Source organism: Marmota monax, unplaced genomic scaffold (assembly GCF_021218885.2).
Source record: "Marmota monax isolate L192 unplaced genomic scaffold, Marmota_monax_Labrador192_F-V1.1 WCK01_AAM20220418_F8-fsc00030, whole genome shotgun sequence".
Classification (NCBI taxonomy): domain Eukaryota; kingdom Metazoa; phylum Chordata; class Mammalia; order Rodentia; family Sciuridae; genus Marmota; species Marmota monax.
In genome coordinates, this window is record NW_026691988.1 from 15202826 (window position 1) to 15222436 (window position 19611).

General features: G+C 35.9%; 1 protein-coding gene and 1 non-coding gene across 8 annotated transcripts in view; both read left to right on the forward strand.

Annotated features, from left to right (window-relative positions):
- The window catches only part of Utrn (utrophin), a 513444-nt gene that overhangs the window by 184124 nt on the left and 309709 nt on the right, over nt 1-19611 (forward strand). For all 7 annotated transcript variants that reach the window (XM_046450838.2, XM_046450847.2, XM_046450858.2 and 4 more), the window contains 10 exons: nt 1768-1902; nt 3405-3554; nt 4506-4667; nt 5122-5250; nt 5959-6132; nt 8061-8216; nt 12195-12365; nt 16201-16380; nt 18410-18538; nt 18868-19038. In XM_046450838.2, the coding sequence (XP_046306794.1) occupies nt 1768-1902; nt 3405-3554; nt 4506-4667; nt 5122-5250; nt 5959-6132; nt 8061-8216; nt 12195-12365; nt 16201-16380; nt 18410-18538; nt 18868-19038 (1557 nt within the window). The remainder of the gene's footprint in view (nt 1-1767; nt 1903-3404; nt 3555-4505; nt 4668-5121; nt 5251-5958; nt 6133-8060; nt 8217-12194; nt 12366-16200; nt 16381-18409; nt 18539-18867; nt 19039-19611) is intronic.
- Trnav-cac (transfer RNA valine (anticodon CAC)) lies at nt 1136-1209 on the forward strand. The gene has a single exon. It is a non-coding gene; the product is annotated as a tRNA-Val (tRNA).

Consider the following 19611-nt stretch of genomic DNA (forward strand, 5'->3'; position numbering starts at 1 on the left):
AGTTTCTTATTCTGAGTGTCTAAAGTTAAGAGGGTTACCCGAAGGAAAAAAGACCTTAAAAACACTGGCATCAAAACAAAACAAAATGTTGGTATTTTGCTGAACCTTAGATAAAATACCTTTTTTTTTTTTGCCATTAGATTAGAGATGTAGATGAACTATGTGATTATTTAATAAAATTAAGATTTTGCTTGTTTGTTTTTATAAGATTTTTGTTATATCTTGTAGAAAGAGTTTTTTTCATTAGAGTCTCGTTGAGAGATTTAAGAAGCATTTTAATTTATAACAATAAATTCAGTTCAACCTAGAACAAATGATTATATCATGTTAAATCCTATAATGGTAAATTAAAGGAAAAAAGGTCACAGTAGTGTTTTAAGAAATTCACTTGCTACTTGATTGTTCTGATTCTATTTGTGCTGAAGTAAATATGCATAATTGAGACCAGCCAGTAAGGAAGCAGCTTGATCAGGGCTCAGTTCTGTCCTTGGGAGGGATCTCTCCAGTGTCCTCTCTTTCCTATAAGAAAGGAGATTGAACTTGAATATAAACAGATTTCTCTATCTGTTGCTTATAGAAATTTGGGAGACTAGAAACCTCTTTTTCCTTTTTCTCTAAGCCAAGGGTCAGCAAATTATGACTGAGGGCTCAAATCTAATTTGTGGCTTGTTTTGTTCACTTGGTTAACCAAGAGTGATTGCTGTATATTTCTGAAGGGTTGGAAAAACACCCACAAACTCCCTTGCCTACCCACCTATCACAAAGAAGAATCTGTGATAGAGACTGGATGCAGCCCCTAAAAACAAAATGTTTTCTGTCTGGTTCTTTATAGAACACTTGCTGACCCCTATTCTGGTAAGCAGACCTTACCCAGAGCACAGAGAAGAGTGTGCCTCCACCTAGTCAGTAGATCTAAAAAAGAACAGACCCAGAAAGCTCGGACCTGAGTATTTTCCTAAATTCTTTCATCAGATAAGTTTCTCTTATATGGAATAAAGGAATATAATTGTAAAAATGGATGCATTCCTTAACAGTCTCTTCTGCAGAAACCTTATAGTTGGGGAACGAGTAATTGCAACTAACACAGTAAAGATAGTATAACTCCTTTTTTGGCTAAACTGTGCCTTTCTCTGTCTGGGGATATAGCTCAATTGGTAGAGTGCTTGCCTCACATGCAAAAGGTCCTGGGTTCAATCCCCAGCACCACAAAAAACAAAAACAAAAAACCAAAAAACAAATCCATAAAAACAAAAATAAAACTGTGTCTTTCTTCTTGTATAGACCTGTCCTCAGGAATCAAAACACAGTTGGAAAGGCAACACAGTAAACTATTAATATCAGTGAGCTCTGAGTTGGAATTGAGTGTGCCCCAGGAGATTTTTATTTTCTGTGAAATTTTTAAAAATATTGCAGTTATGAGTGATTTTTACCTTCTGTTTTAAAAACTAATATTGTTTCTTTTTAAAAATTCTATTACATAGTTTTATTTTTGACATTAGATCCTTGGAATGTATTTTAATGTAAATAGTGGGGGCAGTCTCTGGCTCAGTTCTCCTTGTCTCCCCCACCTTAATTGGTCTAATATAATTTATTGACAAATTCAATTTTCTTGCACTTTTGGGGAATTCCAACTTCATCAGTTTCAAATTCCCACACCTACTTATCTTTAGATGAAATTATTAATGATTGAGGAGAATGTGCAAAACTAGAGATACAACATCTGATATGGTTTCTGGACAATTTAAACATTTTCTTTGCGTGCTCTAGGAGGTGTGGTCTTGCTGGATTGAACTGCTTCACTATTTGGATCTTGAAACCACCTGGTTGAACACTTTGGAGGAGCGGGTGAAGAGCACAGAGGCGTTGCCAGAGAGGACAGATGCAGTCAATGAAGCCCTAGAGGTGGGAGCCAGTGTTCTGGGTGGCGTTTTTGTCTGTTGCCAGGAGAACAAACATTTATCAATATGAGGAGCACAAGGCTTTACATGGCCAATGGACTCATTTTCCTCAGTCGCCTGCCATGTTTATGCAGTCATGTTGATTTAGAGGAATGGGATAAGCCTCCTGATGGCATAAGCCTCCAAGGTGGTTAGCTGTGTGGCAGTTAGTGCCTTCTAGATGGTAAAGCTAGCTCTCTAGTGGGTTTCCAGTTCATTTTCCCTATCCCTCGACAAAACTCTGCATGTTATTAGGACAGCTGCTCACTAGTTACTTTTACTCACTAAGCACAGCAATGACTGTGTTTATAGCCGTTTCCGGTCCATCCTCTCCAGATGTTGCAAGTTAGAGACTGGTGTGGGCAGTAGTGGACACTGGGGGTCTCGTCATTAGAGCTGGTCTTTTAAGGCTAGTCTTCCAGCTCCTGGGGACAACAAATGCTCCCGATTCTTTGTGTTTTCCAGTTACAGAGCAGTGTGAGACACAGGATACCTTCATTACTGTTTCTTAAAGGAATTGTAATTCAACAAGGTTAGGTTCACTTAAGAAAAAAAAGAAGAGATGGGTGGATATGCTTTTAAACATTAGAGGTGCTCTGTGGGCACTGAATGGATGATTGGATTGAAGGTCAGAAATAAGTGAACTGTGGGACCTACATTCCAGGAGATGGATGCCTTGCTAGAGAGAAACTGTCATTTCTCAAATACAGCAGAGTGAGGAATTGAGAGAATGAAAAATAATGGAAAGCTTACTTTAAGAAAACCCATTTTCCTAATCTGAAAGTAAATGTACATTCTAGAAGCTTGGAAAATAGAGAAAAGTAAAAGCAAACTTTAAAGTAAACACTTACATACTTTGTATACTTCTTCCTAATTATTATTTTTATGTATATGTACTGATGCACTGGGTCATAAGAGCTTAGGAGCTAAGTTGGAATCTCAGCTCTTCTCTTTATTAGTTGGGTATATATAGGCTAGATAGTTCATCTCTTTAAGCTTCAATTTCCCAGTCTGTAAAATGGAAATAATATTTAACTCATGTGGTTAATTAGATTTATGTAAATAAAAGTGTGTATATCAAACAGTGTTTAGTGTTTAGTATGTCTTATAGGTATAAGAGTCCTATTTTTTTAGTAACATAATTATTTACAGTTCAGATAATGTTGTTAGTATGGTACTGCTTGTGCTTCCAAGCTTCATGTATTATGGGAATTTCTTATATAATGAATAATTTTTGAAATTATTTTTTATGAAATTGTATAATTATCTTTCATTCATGCTGATTTCTTAGTTTTATTAACATTAATACCATGATGGATAATTTTATTCATTACTTGTTTACCTAACTTCTGGTATGATTCCTTAGGTAGATTTCTACACATTATAATTTTTTTTTAAATGACATTGTTTTAGGTTCTTTGATATATTTTGCCCTAGTAAATATGTCTTTCTGTGTCCCTGGTCCAGTCTCTGGAATCTGTTTTGCGCCACCCAGCAGATAATCGCACCCAGATTCGGGAACTTGGCCAGACTCTGATTGATGGGGGGATCCTAGATGACATCATCAGTGAGAAACTGGAGGCTTTTAACAGCCGCTATGAAGATCTGAGTCACCTGGTAAGAATCAGGACATGAATGTGTATGATGGAGTGTTTATGATACAGAGCTGACCCCCAAGCTCCATCTGATGGAGTGTTAGTTAGTGTTAGTTTTTGGTTAAAGTTAACAACATCTAAAGTTGGTTAATGCTGATTAAAACTTTAATGCTGGCTAAAGTTAGTATTCAGGACTTTAGAAAGGGAAGAAGAGACCTCATGTTTATAAGGCAAGCTGAACCTGACGTTTAAAAACTAATTATCTTTGAGGTTATTTCTGTTTGTGAACCATTTAATTTCCCTTAAGAATCACATGATAGCATAAAAATTAGGGCCATCAGAATTTGACATAAGCTGTTGAAAGCCCTAATCTCTTGGTTCATATCTAAGTTAAATCTGAGTGTTTGTATTCACATCAATAATTAAAGAAAGGACACTGGTCTTTTTAGAAATGCTGGGTGAGTATTAGATGTTTTCAAACATGTACTAAATAAACTGTTTTTATTTAGCCCATGAATAGCATCAAACTTAACCCCAAAGGGCAGCAAATAGTGGTTAGACACATGTGCATCTTTGGAATTTGTTTTAGATTTCGGAAAACAGAGATTCAGATGTTTGCTCTGTTGATTCACATTCATGTTATATTTTATATTTTTCGTGATAAACATTGGTGATTACTAAGAATACTCTAAATTTATAATAAATAACATTTATTTTATTGTGTTCTATAGGAAATCTTTCCATTTTTGTATTTTGTTAGTTTATGCGGAGAAAAGTAGAAATTAAGAATTTCTACTTCTGGGATAAGGTATGTAAGATACTAGATGGATATTTTCACTCTTATCATTGATAGTTATTATTTATTTATAAGAAAGGCTAAAGTCTTGAACCAGTGCTTTTATAGTCTTTGAGGCTGGAGTGTATACTCAGCAATTTGTATTTGTGCTAATGATTAAATTTCTCCTCTGTGAAGGCGGAGAGCAAGCAGATTTCTTTGGAAAAGCAACTCCAGGTCCTGCGGGAAACTGACCACATGCTTCAAGTGTTGCAGGAGAGTTTGGGGGAGCTGGATAAACAGCTCACCACATATTTGACTGACAGGATAGATGCCTTCCAAGTTCCTCAGGAAGCTCAGGTATTGCCATGGGCTTGAGGGCTTTAGAGTTGTAAAGAAGAGTTAAAGGAGCCTCCTCCTCAGCCACCAGTGAACTCCTGCAGCTAGAGTTGATGAGAAAGTGTCACTGTACTCTTCAGTTGGCTCCTGGATTTTGGTGTTCTCTTGCTCCCTGTGAGACTGGCAAATGACCAACATATTTAAACTATGGTTTTCAATCTCTATGAGGTTGGGGCAATGTCTTCTTTATAAATAAGTTGTGAACGTTGGAATTGACAGAGGCAAAGACTTTGGCATGTGCGTAACATGCTGCAGTTGTGGTCCACATTATTTTTAGATATATTATAAATTTATTATTACTTTTAAAATATGGTATTATATATTGCACAACTCTATGGGATTTTTGAATTGTTTCTTTTTATACTTAAAACAAACAAACACACCCTGTTCTCTCCTCTTTCTAATCTCTTGGTAGAAAATTCAAGCAGAGATCTCAGCCCATGAGCTCACTCTAGAAGAGTTGAGAAAGAATCAGCGTTCCCAGCCCCCGACCTCTCCAGAAGGCAGGTCTGCTAGAGGAGGAAATCAGATGGACATGCTACAGGTAAATAGGGCAAGGCGCTTCCTTTTCTTTTTCAGTATGACACCGTAGAAAGAAAAAGAGAAAAAGTTGATTTCTAGGTACCTTTGGTATTCTTTATGATGTAAGACTGTGCAGTGGAAGTGATATATTGAATCCCATTGCATCCCAGGAGCAAATTGGTGCATGGGTAGAAAAATACTGAATCTGATTTTTACAGTTGAGAAGAGAGCAAGTGAGCTAGCTTTAGAAGTTAGCTTTATAGACTGTTGTTTCAGTACAAGCCCCTGTCAGTACTGGCATGGCTGATGCACTGGGCAGGCTGAGGGCTTATGGGATGCAGTATCACTTACGTTTCTTAATCGTCCACGTGAGATGGATTTTCACTCTGAACTTGAGTTGAAGGGCATTTGAGTTCTAGGTTCCTGAATGATGGTTTTTTAAACAGGTGAGAAAATTAATGAAATTTTAGTTCTAGTGAGACCAGCATTATCCACATTTATTATCTCTGAGATGAAGACACAGATTTATGACACTGTGCAGGTTTCACAATCATGTGATTCCTTTAAGATTTCCTTTAAGATATCTTCTTCTTTTTGCCATCATACTGAATGTTTTTATTCGTGTTTTATTTTATAGCTTTTTAGCAGTATGTCTTATACTGATATCTTTTTGGTGAGAGAGATTGTCACTCTGATACGAATTGCTTATCTCTTTCGTTTCTGCAAACAGAGGAAACTTCGAGAGGTGTCTACCAAATTCCAGCTTTTTCAGAAGCCTGCTAACTTTGAGCAGCGCATGCTGGATTGTAAGCGCGTGCTGGATGGTGTGAAAGCTGAGCTTCATGTTCTGGATGTGAAGGATGTAGACCCTGAGGTCATCCAGACCCACCTGGACAAGTGCATGGTGAGCTGTTGGGGAGTCACATGCCTGGTGGGCTTTCAGGGAGCTGATATGACTCAGGATAGTACTTCTGCACATGGTCGTTAGTACAGAGTTTGCTAAACACAGGGAGGGAATCATGGAAAACACATTAAAAAATATGAAATGTGGTCTTTCCTTCCAAGGGAATTTTAAGAGGTAAGAGACCTAAGAGAGAGTAAAATCAGTGATCACAGTGACATGAGATACAGTAACTAGAATAAACTAGCATGTATTACAAATTTATTCTAGCTTTTAAAAAATGGTATTACATATTATACAATTAGAAACATATATCATACAACAAGATCCTAGTATGAAGTTAGGAAAGGTGTCAGAAGAATGTGACTGGTAAGCTTAATTTTCAAGGATAATTTTGAGTTAACTAGAAGAACCATACTATATAGAATGGATGTCAGAAATATTAACACATTAAAAAAAATCCCTTCCAAGGAAAGTGCAGTGTTAACTACTAAGTTTTATAAAGCCAAAGCCTAAAATATGGAAGAAGTCAGGAACATTATAATATGAAAAAATTCATTTGCTAGGAAAATAAAAGTTTCAATCGGAATTTAAACCTAAGATTGAAAAGAAGAAATGATATATAAGGCCTTATTACTATTTCAGTCTGTTTTTTTTTTTAAATTTTTTAATACTTATTTATTAGTTTTCGGCGGACACAACATCTTTGTTTGTATGTGGTGCTGAGGATCGAACCCGGGCCGCACGCATGCCAGGCGAGTGCAGTACGGCTTGAGCCACATCCCAGCCCCACTATTTCAGTCTTGAACTTTAAAACTCAATAGAAATTTTAAAATAATGAGGTGAGGAGGGCGGGATCTTAGATTTAGTGTTCTTCTTGGGAATTATAAAAAGACAAGTTAACATTCATCAGATATGAGAAACCAGGGAAGGATCTTTGTGCTTCTTCAAACTAAAGTACCTAAATGTCTGCTTCATTTAATTGAGTGGAAGAGTGCACAAATAGGAAAAAAAATCAAGCAACATGTGCATATATGTAAGCATTTATTTACTTAATAGGATAGAGTGGCAAGCAAAACAAGCACAGTCCTTGATGTGATGTAAGTGGGTTCACTGTTCTGTTAGGTGACAGTGTCCTATGAGATGTTTCAGGTTAGGAGGATGATGTATGGAGTCCAGTGAAGCGGCCCAGACAGAGCTTTGGGGTTCGAGATGACTGCAGTGAGAATTGCTCTGAATTCAACCTATGCTCCGATTGCGTGTAGTCATATTCATCTTGATAGGTGAAGACTTATATATCTTCAATACCTAAGTAGTACCTGCTCATTGTGGTAGACTTACTACTTCAGAGAATAGAAACACATAAATGTTATTAATTCCAAATTCAATCAGCCAGAAATAGCTAGTGATGGCTTTTTCTGGTCTTAGCATTTAGGGCTTTTTTAAAATGAAATTTTTTGGGGGAGACTCAGGATATAGCTCAGTGGTAGAGTGCTTACCCTCCATATGTGAAACCCTGAGTTTATTCTCTGGTCCTGGATTCAAACACAGGGCCTCATGCATGCTAAGCACATGTACTACCAGTGAGCTAACCCCCAGCCCTCAAATGTAACTTTATACGTGATAGACATTTAAGCTAGAAAAAAATATCCATATTGTATTATTAAGTACTTTCATCAACATTTAAAACACGTCTGAATTTCTTTCAAGCCAGCATAATCTCTATTAGTTTACTTTCTTATCTGATTTGAAAAAGTTATTACAACTTTGGTTTAATTTGACTCCACCTTTGAACCCCATTTGAGAAAGCAAATGCCCTTTGACCTCCATCATTAGTTCTTAGCTGTCAATCTGTGTAAGCTGCATTCTGAAATGATCCCAGTTGGCAAATTTTTATTACAATGTGAAACTTGTTATTCTTGTTTTTTAAGAAACTCTATAAAACTTTGAGTGAAGTTAAACTTGAAGTGGAGACTGTAATCAAAACAGGGAGACACATTGTCCAGAAGCAACAAACGGACAACCCTAAAGGGATGGATGAGCAACTGACCTCTTTGAAGGTCTTGTACAATGACCTGGGTGCTCAGGTAAGGAGAGCAATGCTACAGCTTACTTTCTCTCTCTCATATGATTTTATTCATTATTTTATTTTTTCATGATGGGAATTGAACCCTGGGACCTTGTGCATGCTAATCACATGCTTGATCATTGACTCACACCCCCACTCCTCTCATATATTTTAAAATTTCACATTCTTGCAAAATGCATGTTTGAAATTTATGGCATTTATACATGTTCCAGGAATTTTTGCTGTATTTCTTTAAATGTTTCTGTTAATATTGTGATGATTAATAGCGAATTGGAAATTTATTTTTAATGTTTCATCCAGATTAATATTTATACTTTCAATGTCTACTGACATTCGTATATTATTCTAAGGAAATTCCACCAAGGGTAGTCACTGTGTAAACTCCAGTTATTGGTCTTGGTATTTCTAAATTGAATAGTCTATTGAGAAATGTTAAAACATCAGGTAGTAAATATTAAGTGACAGGAAGTTCATATTAACCTACCAGGATTTAAAATTCTGCCAAGAAACATCCATAGTTTGGGCATTTTAGTGACTCCATGTGGAAGTTGTTGGGCCATTTAGTGTGATGGACTGAGTGAATACTGTAGGCTTATTGTCCTTTCTCATTGAGACTCTCTGCCCTGAGACAGGAGAGCAAAGGAACATGTGGAAGTGAAACCTTGGCAATGTTGAAAAACCGTTGGGCTAAGTTTTGGATCCTTCTTCCATTAGTAAATATTAACAATTTCTGCTTTAAGTAAGATTGAAGTTTCTGCATAAGCCCAGAGAAAAATAGCTCAAATTTTGTTATCAACTTAAAACCAAGAAGAATGAAAAGTCTATACTTTTTTCTAGGTGATTTTGACCTCACTTCTGCAAGAATCAGGTTATTGGTGTGATATATATTGTGCATCTGGAACCCATGTCTTAGAGTTTCTCATTGGCTGGTCATTATAAGGATGAGAATGGATTTGCTGGTTTCTATACTAATTCTCTAATTAGTTTTTAGCATTAATTAGGTGTTGGCATTTACTAATTTTCTTATTCAAAATAATTTAGACTTCACTGTGTATATAGGTAGTAGGGATATAGTGGTAAGCAAAAACATAATATATATATATTTCGTCTGGGGAGTTGAAGGTAGTGAAAGAGAAAACTGTCAATCAAGCAGTTACGTGGAGTAGTTACAGAATGTCAGTCTGCAGTGTTCTGAAGGGATGTGTGTGACATGGATAAAGATTTGGTCCAGTCTTTGGTTAGGAAAGCTTCCTGAGGGTGTTGTTTAGTAGCCTTTGTGTTGCTGTGACCCAAAGACCTGAGAACAACTTCTAGAAAGAAAAGATTATTCTGACTCACGGTTTCAGAGGTTCAGTTCATGGTTGTCCAACTTTATAGCTCTGGGCCCGAGGTGAGGCAGACCACCATGGTGGAGAGATGTGGTGGAAGGAAGTGGCTCAGGACATGGCAACTAAGAGGGAGAGGGAGAGGGAGAAAACAATTTGCTCTTCAAGGACAATATAAACCCCAAAGGCGCCCCCCCCCCACCCCCAGTGACTTAATATTCTCTAGCCACATTGTACCTGCCTATAGTTACTGCCAAATTAATCCATATCAGTGAATTAACCCTTTTATAATCCCATCTTTTGATCTCTGAAAATTCTTCAAATATCTCACACCATGAGCTTTTGGGAGAGGACATCTTCTATCTAAACCATAACTGAAATGATGCATTAGCTAAGACCTGAAAGATGGGTAGGAGTATTGTGGGTGAAACTAAAGGAGGGGCTCCCGAGGCTCATGGAATAGCATGTGTAAAGGCCCTGTGGCAGGAGGCAGTATGGCTAGAGAGAGAGAATGCCCGTTTGGAGAACATGGTGTCAGGGAGATAGGATGAGACCAGACCCTGCTGGTGTCACCAAATTTGTGTTAAAGGTTTTAATCTCTGTTTTAAGATTAACAAGCAGTAGTGCAGGGTTGTTAGGCAGTAGATGACTGGTCCAGACATGTATTTTTTAAAAAAGTCATTCACTGCACTTTGGAGACTGAATTGGAGAGAAGTAGGAAGAAGTGCATGGAGAGCATGGAGAAAGTCCTTGTTATCGTCTTTCTGGTGAGACGTGATGGTAGAGTGGTGACGGTAGAAGCCACATAGCCTGGCTTGAGATATGTGTGGTAAGTGAGGCACTGAAACTGGTACTGTAAGAAAATGGTTTTGAGGATTTGTATGGGAAAAGTAGAAGAGAGGAAGGTCCATAGGGAAGGAGGGGGTCAACAAGGGGCTTTTTTTCTTTTTTCTTTTAAGTGTGAGCAATGAGTATGTTTAAGAGCTGATGTAAACCAGTCCACTGAGAAGAAGTCATTGCATATCCATGAGGGGAGAAGGGATACATGGCTAGGTAAAAGATTTACAACTTGAAATGGCCTAATTCAATATGCAGAACATCTTAAAATGTATTGATTAGACTGAAAAAAGGTATAAATTGTTATACGTTGAACTGTAAATGATTTTCATCCTGGTATATGCAAATCTTTGGTGGCATTAAGTTTTATAATGGTTATAGAGCTGTCTGGGCATGCCAAAATCAGATAAGTATCCTTTGAATACATAATATCTTTTTAAAGTAAGTCAAGTGTTTGTTTCGAAAGTCTGTATTGAGATGCTATGAGAGTCTTAAATTTTAATTGAGCTCTGTGGGGGAAAACACTTTTTTAGAAGGAATTTAATAGCAATAAATCCTTGAGGTATGAAAAAGTGAAATTGAAAATGGGGGGTGGGCGGTGGACAGAAGAACCAAATATACTCCCTTGTTATTTATTAACAAAATTTGGCTTTTATGTCATCCAAGAAATCTCATCTCATATATGGCATATTCCTGTACTACTTAGATTTTATTATGTGTACATATGTACTCATCAAAATAAGAAATCACTTTATGCATTATGCTGTTATGTCCTTTAAGGGGGTGTCTTCTCAGCTGTAGATTGTGAATTATTGTTCTTGGTTTGGGGGTACCGTCATGGAATGTGACGGGTTTGACTCAGCTCAGTTCAGTGGCTGTGCTGACTCTGTCTTGGTCTTAATCTTCTTAAGCTTCAATTTTCCTTATCTGTAAAGTGGAGAGAATAGTGACTGTCCCAAAGCTGTGGTGGATTTTATTGCATGACACATATTGGATTCCTTAGCACAAACAGAAGCTGTATTAAGAAGTGGGTGAATGGTTTGCTTTCTATCAACAACAAGAAGAACAAGCTGAACATGGTGGTGCATGCCTGTAATCCCAGTGACTGGGGAGGCTGAGGCAGGAGGATCATGAATTCCAAGTCAGCATCAGCAACTTAGTGAGGCCCTAGGCCACTTAGTGAGACCCTGTCTCTAAATAAAAATTTAAAAAGGCTGGGGATGTGGCATCCATTGGTTTAATCCCTGGTACAAAAACCAAACCAAAACAAAACAAAACAAGAACAAAATAATAATAATAAGGTTCATGTTGCTTAGTATTGTAAATCATATTGTTAATTGTAAAACATACCATTGTGAAAATAGTGCTTATTTCTCTCTCAAATTTTCATAAGTTTATATGCACTTTTTAAATGGAGTTTTTTCATTGAGCGGATTCTGCCATCTTTTGTTCAAAATTATAATACATGCTTGATTATTGATTCTTTTGTTCCAAGGACTGGGCCCAGTCCTTCCCGTATGTATTTTTCTCATTTCATCCTCCTAACAAACTTTTAAGGGCTGGGCCTCTACCAGTGTCGGGAGCTAAGATCACAACCCCAGGCTGTCTGACCTTCAGCCACTTCAGTAGATTGATTGTCTTCTTGCAGAAATGCAAGATTGGACGATTCTGACATGTTAGAGGTAAAGGTGATGGGTGTCTTGGGGGTTAAATATGAATCAGTTTTGATCTTTTTATCGATATTTGGATTTGTCCCTGTTCATGTTCAATCTTGCCTCAGACTCAATCTCTCACACTTTGTCTCTGCTGTTCAGGTGACAGAGGGAAAGCAGGACCTGGAAAGAGCATCTCAGCTGGCTCGGAAAATGAAGAAAGAGGCCACCTCCCTCTCGGAATGGCTCTCTGCTACTGAAGCAGAGTTGGTACGGAAGTCCACTTCGGAAGGTGTGCTTGCTGACTTGGACACGGAAATCTCCTGGGCTAAAGTAAGTTGCAACTCTGACGGATCATTGATATCTCACCAGTGTGACCTTTGGCACTTGTAGGGGATAATCTTGGTGGGTACTATTTTCCTCCATTTCATATTAAATATAGCCTTTTCTTTTTTTTTTTTTTTCATTATTTTTTTTTCCATTTCTCTGTCCCAAGAAGAACATTTTAAAAACCACTATTTTAAAAAGATATTTTTATCTTATTCCCAAAGCAGTGAACTCATATGGATCATGAAGGCCTTTGTAGGTATTATGTTTATGTGATACTTGAAACCACCTTCAAAATCAGCTTAATTATTTCAATATTTAGTCTTTACAAAGTATAGTGCTGATTTTAATTTTTTAATCAATAACTAGTCTTTTGATAATAAACGAATTAATGTCAAGAATAGTGAGATTTTTTTTTTTTAACAAAACCAACAAAAGACTTTTCTTTGGCCCTATAGTGATTTTGCAGTCGCAGAGACTAGAGAGTTGATCTGCCAGTTTTCAGAGGTGCATGAAGAGTCAATTGGATCACAGAGCAGTTCTTTTACCAAGGGACTCTGTTCCCTGTCAACTTATTTACAGACAGAAGCAGATATACTAGAAAGAGTGCTGAAACGTGTGTGTTTCCAGGTACATATTGACATGAACAGGCATAGTTATATTGTTTAAAAAGCAACTATATCATATCTAGTGTTTCATGACTTTCTTTTAAAAATTCATATCTTCAACATTTCTGTCACCTGTAACTGTTGTATTACATGTTAGAGATATGCATAGTATCTCATTAATTTAATTTTTGTCCTACTGAAATCAGTACTATTTTTCACTATTGTAAGTAACACTATGATGAATATTCTCATGGCTAAATCATAGCTAACATTCATATGTGGATAAATATTTTGCCCTAAAATTATTGGTTCAAAGGACATATCTATCCTAAAGCCTTAAACACATTAAGAAATTGCCCTTTGGAAATGTTATATGTCCCACCTATGAATGAGAATTTGTATTTGCTTGCTTTAATTACAGCTTTGATCAAAGTAGGCATACATCTTTTTTGTTGTTGTTGTTATTGAGTTAGAATATTTTCTATAAGTTTATAGGCCCCCTGTAACTCTCTTTAAAAATGTCCCTTTTCCTATAACTCTGGCCATTTTTCTATCCCCAGATTACTATTTTAATTTAAGCTCTTTGTTAAGATCACTCATTCTTAGTGTGTTGAATATGACTACAAAAAGCTATTGCTGCCCATGGAGTTTACTTTAAAGTTTTTAAGACAAAAATGGTTATGTGTACTTTTAAACACATGGAATCCATCTTTTCATCATTATTTCTGCCTTTAGTGTTTAGAAAGGCAAACTTTACTCCAAGGTCATGTGATTTACATTATATTTACTATGTTTATATACTATATTTATAGTTTCTTCAAGCCCTTTTATACTATCATCTTTTTACCTTTAATGCTTTGATTCTTCCTGAGTTTATTTGTTGTACATGATGAGATAAGGCTCTAGAGTGCTCTTATAGGTAACCAGTGATCTTGGCACTGTTTAATGAGTGATTTTTCTCTACCGATATGACATGCCAAAGTCGTTCTTCTTATTTACCTGTTGTGCTTCCTTGTTTTCTGCTGCACTGATCTGATGATCCTGTAAAATGTTTCAGTTCCTTATCTATGTAGTTTTACTTTTATTTATTTATTTGTTTTGTACCAGAGTTTAACCATCAGGCCACATCCCCAGCCCTTTTTATTTTTTTTAAATTTTGAGAAAGGGTCTTGCTATGTTGCTTAGGCCTCACTAAGCTGCTGAGACTGGCTTTGAACTCACGATCCTCCATCTCAGCTTCCAGAGTGGCTGGGATTACAGGTGTGCACCACTATGCCTGGTTCTTGTCTATGCAATTTTATGCTATATTTTAATTATAATTAAGGATTTCCCAGTCTTTTTGCTTCTTTTTTGGTATATAGTCAGTCTTATATGAAGAATTATTATTAGTCTCAAATTATTAAAAGAAGCACTGTTTTAAACATTGATTGGAATTGCATTGAATTAATGGATTTGTTGGAGAAGAATTGATATCTTGTTGAGTCTTTTTATTAATATGGTATGTCTCATCCCCTGTGCTCTGCCAGCTTCCTTCATATTCCTACATACTGTTTTGATTGTTTTTATTCTAAACATTATATAGACATGCAAAGAGGTTTGCTCCTATATATTTATTCTATTGCTATATGAATGCATGCATGTTTTTTCTCTTTTTTCTAATTGCTGATAGTTAATACACAGATGATGTTGAATTTTATATATTTAATAGTTAATCTTTTTATACACAAATAAATTTATTTCTAGTTGATTCTTGCCATTTTTTTTTTCAGGTAAAGACTGTAAATACTGATGTTTGTTTCCTGGAATTATACTCTTTTAAATTTCATTTGATCGTATAACAGATTTGAATCATGAAGATGAAGTATACAAATTATACAGCCCATTCTTTTCACTAGAATAAAACAAATTAAACATCAGCATGTACCATAATCACCCATCTTTTCAATACCATGTTTTCAGACTTAAGGAATGTGCATATTTCACAACATTTTAGTGTTATTGCACTTAAAGATTACGTAAAATTATTTTCAATGCAAAACTTACATGGCGTTTTCATCTCTGCACCTAATTAGTATTTTTATTCCAAAAATCATTATTTTCAATGTATTTTATTTGCTATAAAATCTTTAACATATATGTGTATATTTTTTAAATTTGATTAGTTGTAGTTAATTATTCCTTATAGCTCTTACAGACTATTTTAGTCCATTAGTACATAACCACTGAAGGAATTAGTAGAGAGTGTGTGCTATGGGTCTTCTTTTTACTCCTTATTGGTGAAAAATTTGTGAAAGAGATATTTCTTTTCTCTCATAAATGTACCAATGATTGACAGGGGCCAAGTGAGTGTTTAAACTTTTACTCACTTGTGGTTTGCAATTTGCATGCTTTCCAAAATGCGATCTTATGATGTTCAAATATAAACTTGAGCTCCTGGAAGAGATTGATTTAAATGTTGGTTTAAGACGGTGAAACAGATTTCAAAAGGTGCAGGGCAGTGACAGTAGTGAGGTAGCTATGTGTCCCTGTTGTTTTTGATTGCGAGAACTCAGTCTTTTACCACACTTTTCCTTTCTGTGAATGTAGCTTTGCCTGCTCAAATTTCAGACTGTATCAGTCAGATTATCATAGTTTCCCGACTACCCTTTTCTGTTACGGCGGTTGTAAGATGAATCACAGACTTGTTAGTTCTTCAGTGATTTTCTTAGGATGAAACATTTTTGTAATGTTTATATGACATTATATATCAAGACACCTAGTTCCAGGATATAATCCTTGTGAGTAATAATAGTACACATGCAATAGGTTCCCATGATGGTCTAGGAGATAAATTCATTGTAAATTTTTAGAATTCTGAGCTCTGGAATCTTTCTGCTTTGCCGACTTGCCGTTCCTAAAAATGAAATTGATTCTTTTTATTTAGACCTCTGATGGAGGGTGATTGGTATTTTTGTAATAAATAAAATTTATTCTTAAATTAACTAATTACACTTTTCACATCACAATTTCTTGCATTCTTTGATCTTTGCTTAAACATTGTAATATTTGTTAGGAACCTAAGAACTCTCACCTTGTTGCTAAATTGGGTCTGTAAACTTTGGACACATTGCAGATGATCTAGGAAGTCGTGGATTACTGTGCATAGGTAAAAGAAAAGTTAAAAATGTATAGGGTTCATAAATTTTTATAATATTCTGAAAGATCAAGTGGGTCTTGGTGCTTTTATCTTCTAGAATGTTCTGAAGGATCTGGAAAAGAGAAAAGCAGATTTAAATGCCATCACAGAGAGCAGTGCTACACTCCAGAACTTGGTCACAGGCAGCGGGCCTGTCCTGGAGGAGAAGCTGTGCGTCCTGAGCGCAGGGTGGAGCCGAGTTCGCACCTGGACAGAGGACTGGTGCAATACCTTGATGGTATGTTCCCAGACACATTGAATGCTCACCTCTTCCTTTCTGTTTTACTTAATTCTAAATGAATGCAGCTTTGATTGGAATTTCAAATCCCATTTTCTGTGTGCCCCAGGAGTGTTTTGCTTGTGAATTAATTTCATCAGACTACACTTTATTTTGCCTTTGAAAAGATAATAACTAGAAAGAATTCACAGTGCATCAATGAAAGAATAAAATATCTGTGGCATGCATGGAAATATGTACTTTAACTTTTAAATGTACTTTGTTTCATTGTAATGATGTCATATAGTATTTAATTTTCTTTGCAATGTCCTAAAATAGTTAAGAGCATGGGTTCTAGCATCTCATGACCTATGTAAAATTTTTGACTGCTAGTCAGGTGGAGGTTACTTAAACACTCTCTATGCTTTGATTTTTCTCATCTAAAAAATGGATATTATTATACTTTCTCCTTCATACAATGCTTGTGATGATTAAAAACTTAAAACATGTAGTGGTCTCATATAACTATATGTAAACAATTGATTTTAAACATTATTGTTGTGATTATGACAATTATTACAAGTTGTAATAATTATGCTGATAATTATGTCGTGGGAATTTGACTATTTAGTTTTCATAGTGTTTTTTCTGTTTCCTTCTTTGACTAACAAGGATATATGGTACCTCCATCCTCCCCTCTGAAAAAAAATACTTGCCACTTACAATTTATTCTTTTTCCCTGACATAGCTATTAGGACTTTTACCTAGGTCATATAATTAACTGGGTAATGGATACAGACAGAAAAAAACATAAATTATAATGTGTTTGAGCATTTATTCCAATCCATTAGGATGTGTAGAGCAGGGAAGGTCATGGGCTTTGATCAAGTTCTATCACAGATGCATATTCCAGCCCATGACTTATTATCTGTATAACCCCAGGTAAATTGTGCAATGTCACTAAGCTTCAATGTTCACGTCTGTGTAGGGATGGGAATAAAAGTACACATCTAACAGAGTAGTTCATTGATCATTATAATAAAGGACTGAGGTTCTTGCTCATAGAAAATGCTCTTAAATATTTTATATATTCATTTTTGTTGTTACTAGGTTATTCCACATCCTTACAGACTTTGCTTCTATATTCTTCAGTTTGTACCTTCCTAATTCTCCTTCCAGGCAACATCTTAGAAAGATGTTAGAACAGTCGATGTAGCTGTGTTACAGGGATCCGTGCATCTGGTTCTTCTCTGTTCTTTTTTAGAAGGCAGCACACTGTCAGCCTTTTGCCCATAGCATTTATTAGTCCACATTTTCTATTTCAATGATTTTTCTGTGTCATAGATTAATATTTTTTTCCTTTCATTAAGTCTTCTAAGATTTTTCTAGTTTCCTTTTTCCTATAAAATATAATGAAGTTGTCAGTTTCATCATAAGGCCTGACCCCTGTTTGTGGTCAAGTTTAACTTCTTTCCTCAACAACTTCCCCAGTTTTAATCTGCTCAGCTGTTTGCTCCTGTTTTCCAGTTTGTTCTCTCAGTCACATTTTATGTCATACCCCAGCAAACAGGACGGCACTCTGAGCCAGGTGTAGTATTCAGTGCTGGCAATACTGAGAGAAAAGACACTGGCCCTGTCCTCTCTGCAGATGTAGTTTGTTGAGCCAGCAGAATGGAATAGGTTGAGTGTGATTGCATTTAATAGTAATAAATGAGTTTTTAAAATACATGATTGAGAGGGATAATGAGATCAGTTGCAATCTAGGAAAGAGGAATAAGAGACAAACTTGAAATTGAAAAAGAAACTTTCCTCTTTTATTCTTCAACTTTGTATTGTGTTGAGATCTAAGTCAAGTTTAAAAATGCTTAGCTGTAGCTGTGCATTTTTAGTATTGAGATTTATTCAGTAAAGAGAGCTTTGCAGGGAGGTAGAAACCCTTCTTTAAATTCAACATACGCTTTGCTCTTTGAAGGTCTTTTAAATCTCTTCTAAGATTATCATCTTAAATATTTCATGTGATTGTGTCAGCGTTTTATTAATTCCTTTGTAGAACCATCAAAACCAGCTGGAAATATTTGATGGAAACGTTGCTCACATAAGTACCTGGCTTTATCAGGCTGAAGCTCTGTTGGATGAGATTGAAAAAAAACCAGCGAATAAACGGGAAGAAATCGTGAAGGTACAAGGCCTAGACAGATCAGCCACACTTGGCAGGGGGTAGAACATTTTGCCAATGTCTTTTCTCTTGTGGATGCTTTGAGCTACTTGTGTTCAAGTTATTCTCATGCAATTGATTTATTAACATTTATTTGGTGGGAAAAGCTGAAATCACCAATGAGTTTTATATGAACAGCTCTTACTCTGGTTGATTGTGCTGATTCTTATTAGGAATCCCAGACATTTACTTAAACCACCTCTAATTCTGAGTAAGCATCACACACAAGTTAGATTTTGACTTTTCCCATGGGATAATTTTGTGTTTTTTTTTTTTTTTCTTTTTACAATTAGCGTTTAATATCTGAGCTGGATGATGCCAACCTTCAGGTTGAAAATGTCCGTGATCAAGCCATTATTTTGATGAATGCACGTGGAATTGCAAGCAGGGAGCTTGTAGAACCAAAATTAGCTGAACTGAATAGAAACTATGAAAAGGTGTCTCAACATATCAAAAGTGCCAAAGTAAGTTATTAAATTTTTAGAGAAAACCATTTTTTTTCTTATGGGAATGTGTCTAAATGATAGATGGCAATATGGCATATACATAATTTTTAAAAATTAAAATTACTTTAATTGCTTTTTTCTTTGGATGGAACATTTGTCCCTTTTATTCATGATTGTGCCTATAGAGAGAAAACAAGGAATTACCATTGAAGAAAACAACCTGTTTGAGAAAAGTTTTCAAATACTCAATTTGAAGTTAAAATTAACTATGAAATAATGAGACTAATTCCCAAGGAAGGCATGAATATTAAACCCATAATTTCATAGTCATACTGTCATATAAACTGAACACAACTTGTTTTTTTGCGTATACATAGACAAATGCAAAAATTGCAACTAACTTCAGAGTTTAGATTTTACGGAGAGGTGTACTGCCTGCCTTAATAAATTTAAAGAAGGGGTTTATGAATTTTGAAAGAAGATAAGTAAGAGCTTTTCTCTGTAAAAAGGTGTTCATCTGTGCTCCAATGTGATGCTGTGCCTCTGTGTCTTTCCCATTCTCTCTTTCTATCCTTGTTTTACAAGGGAAGG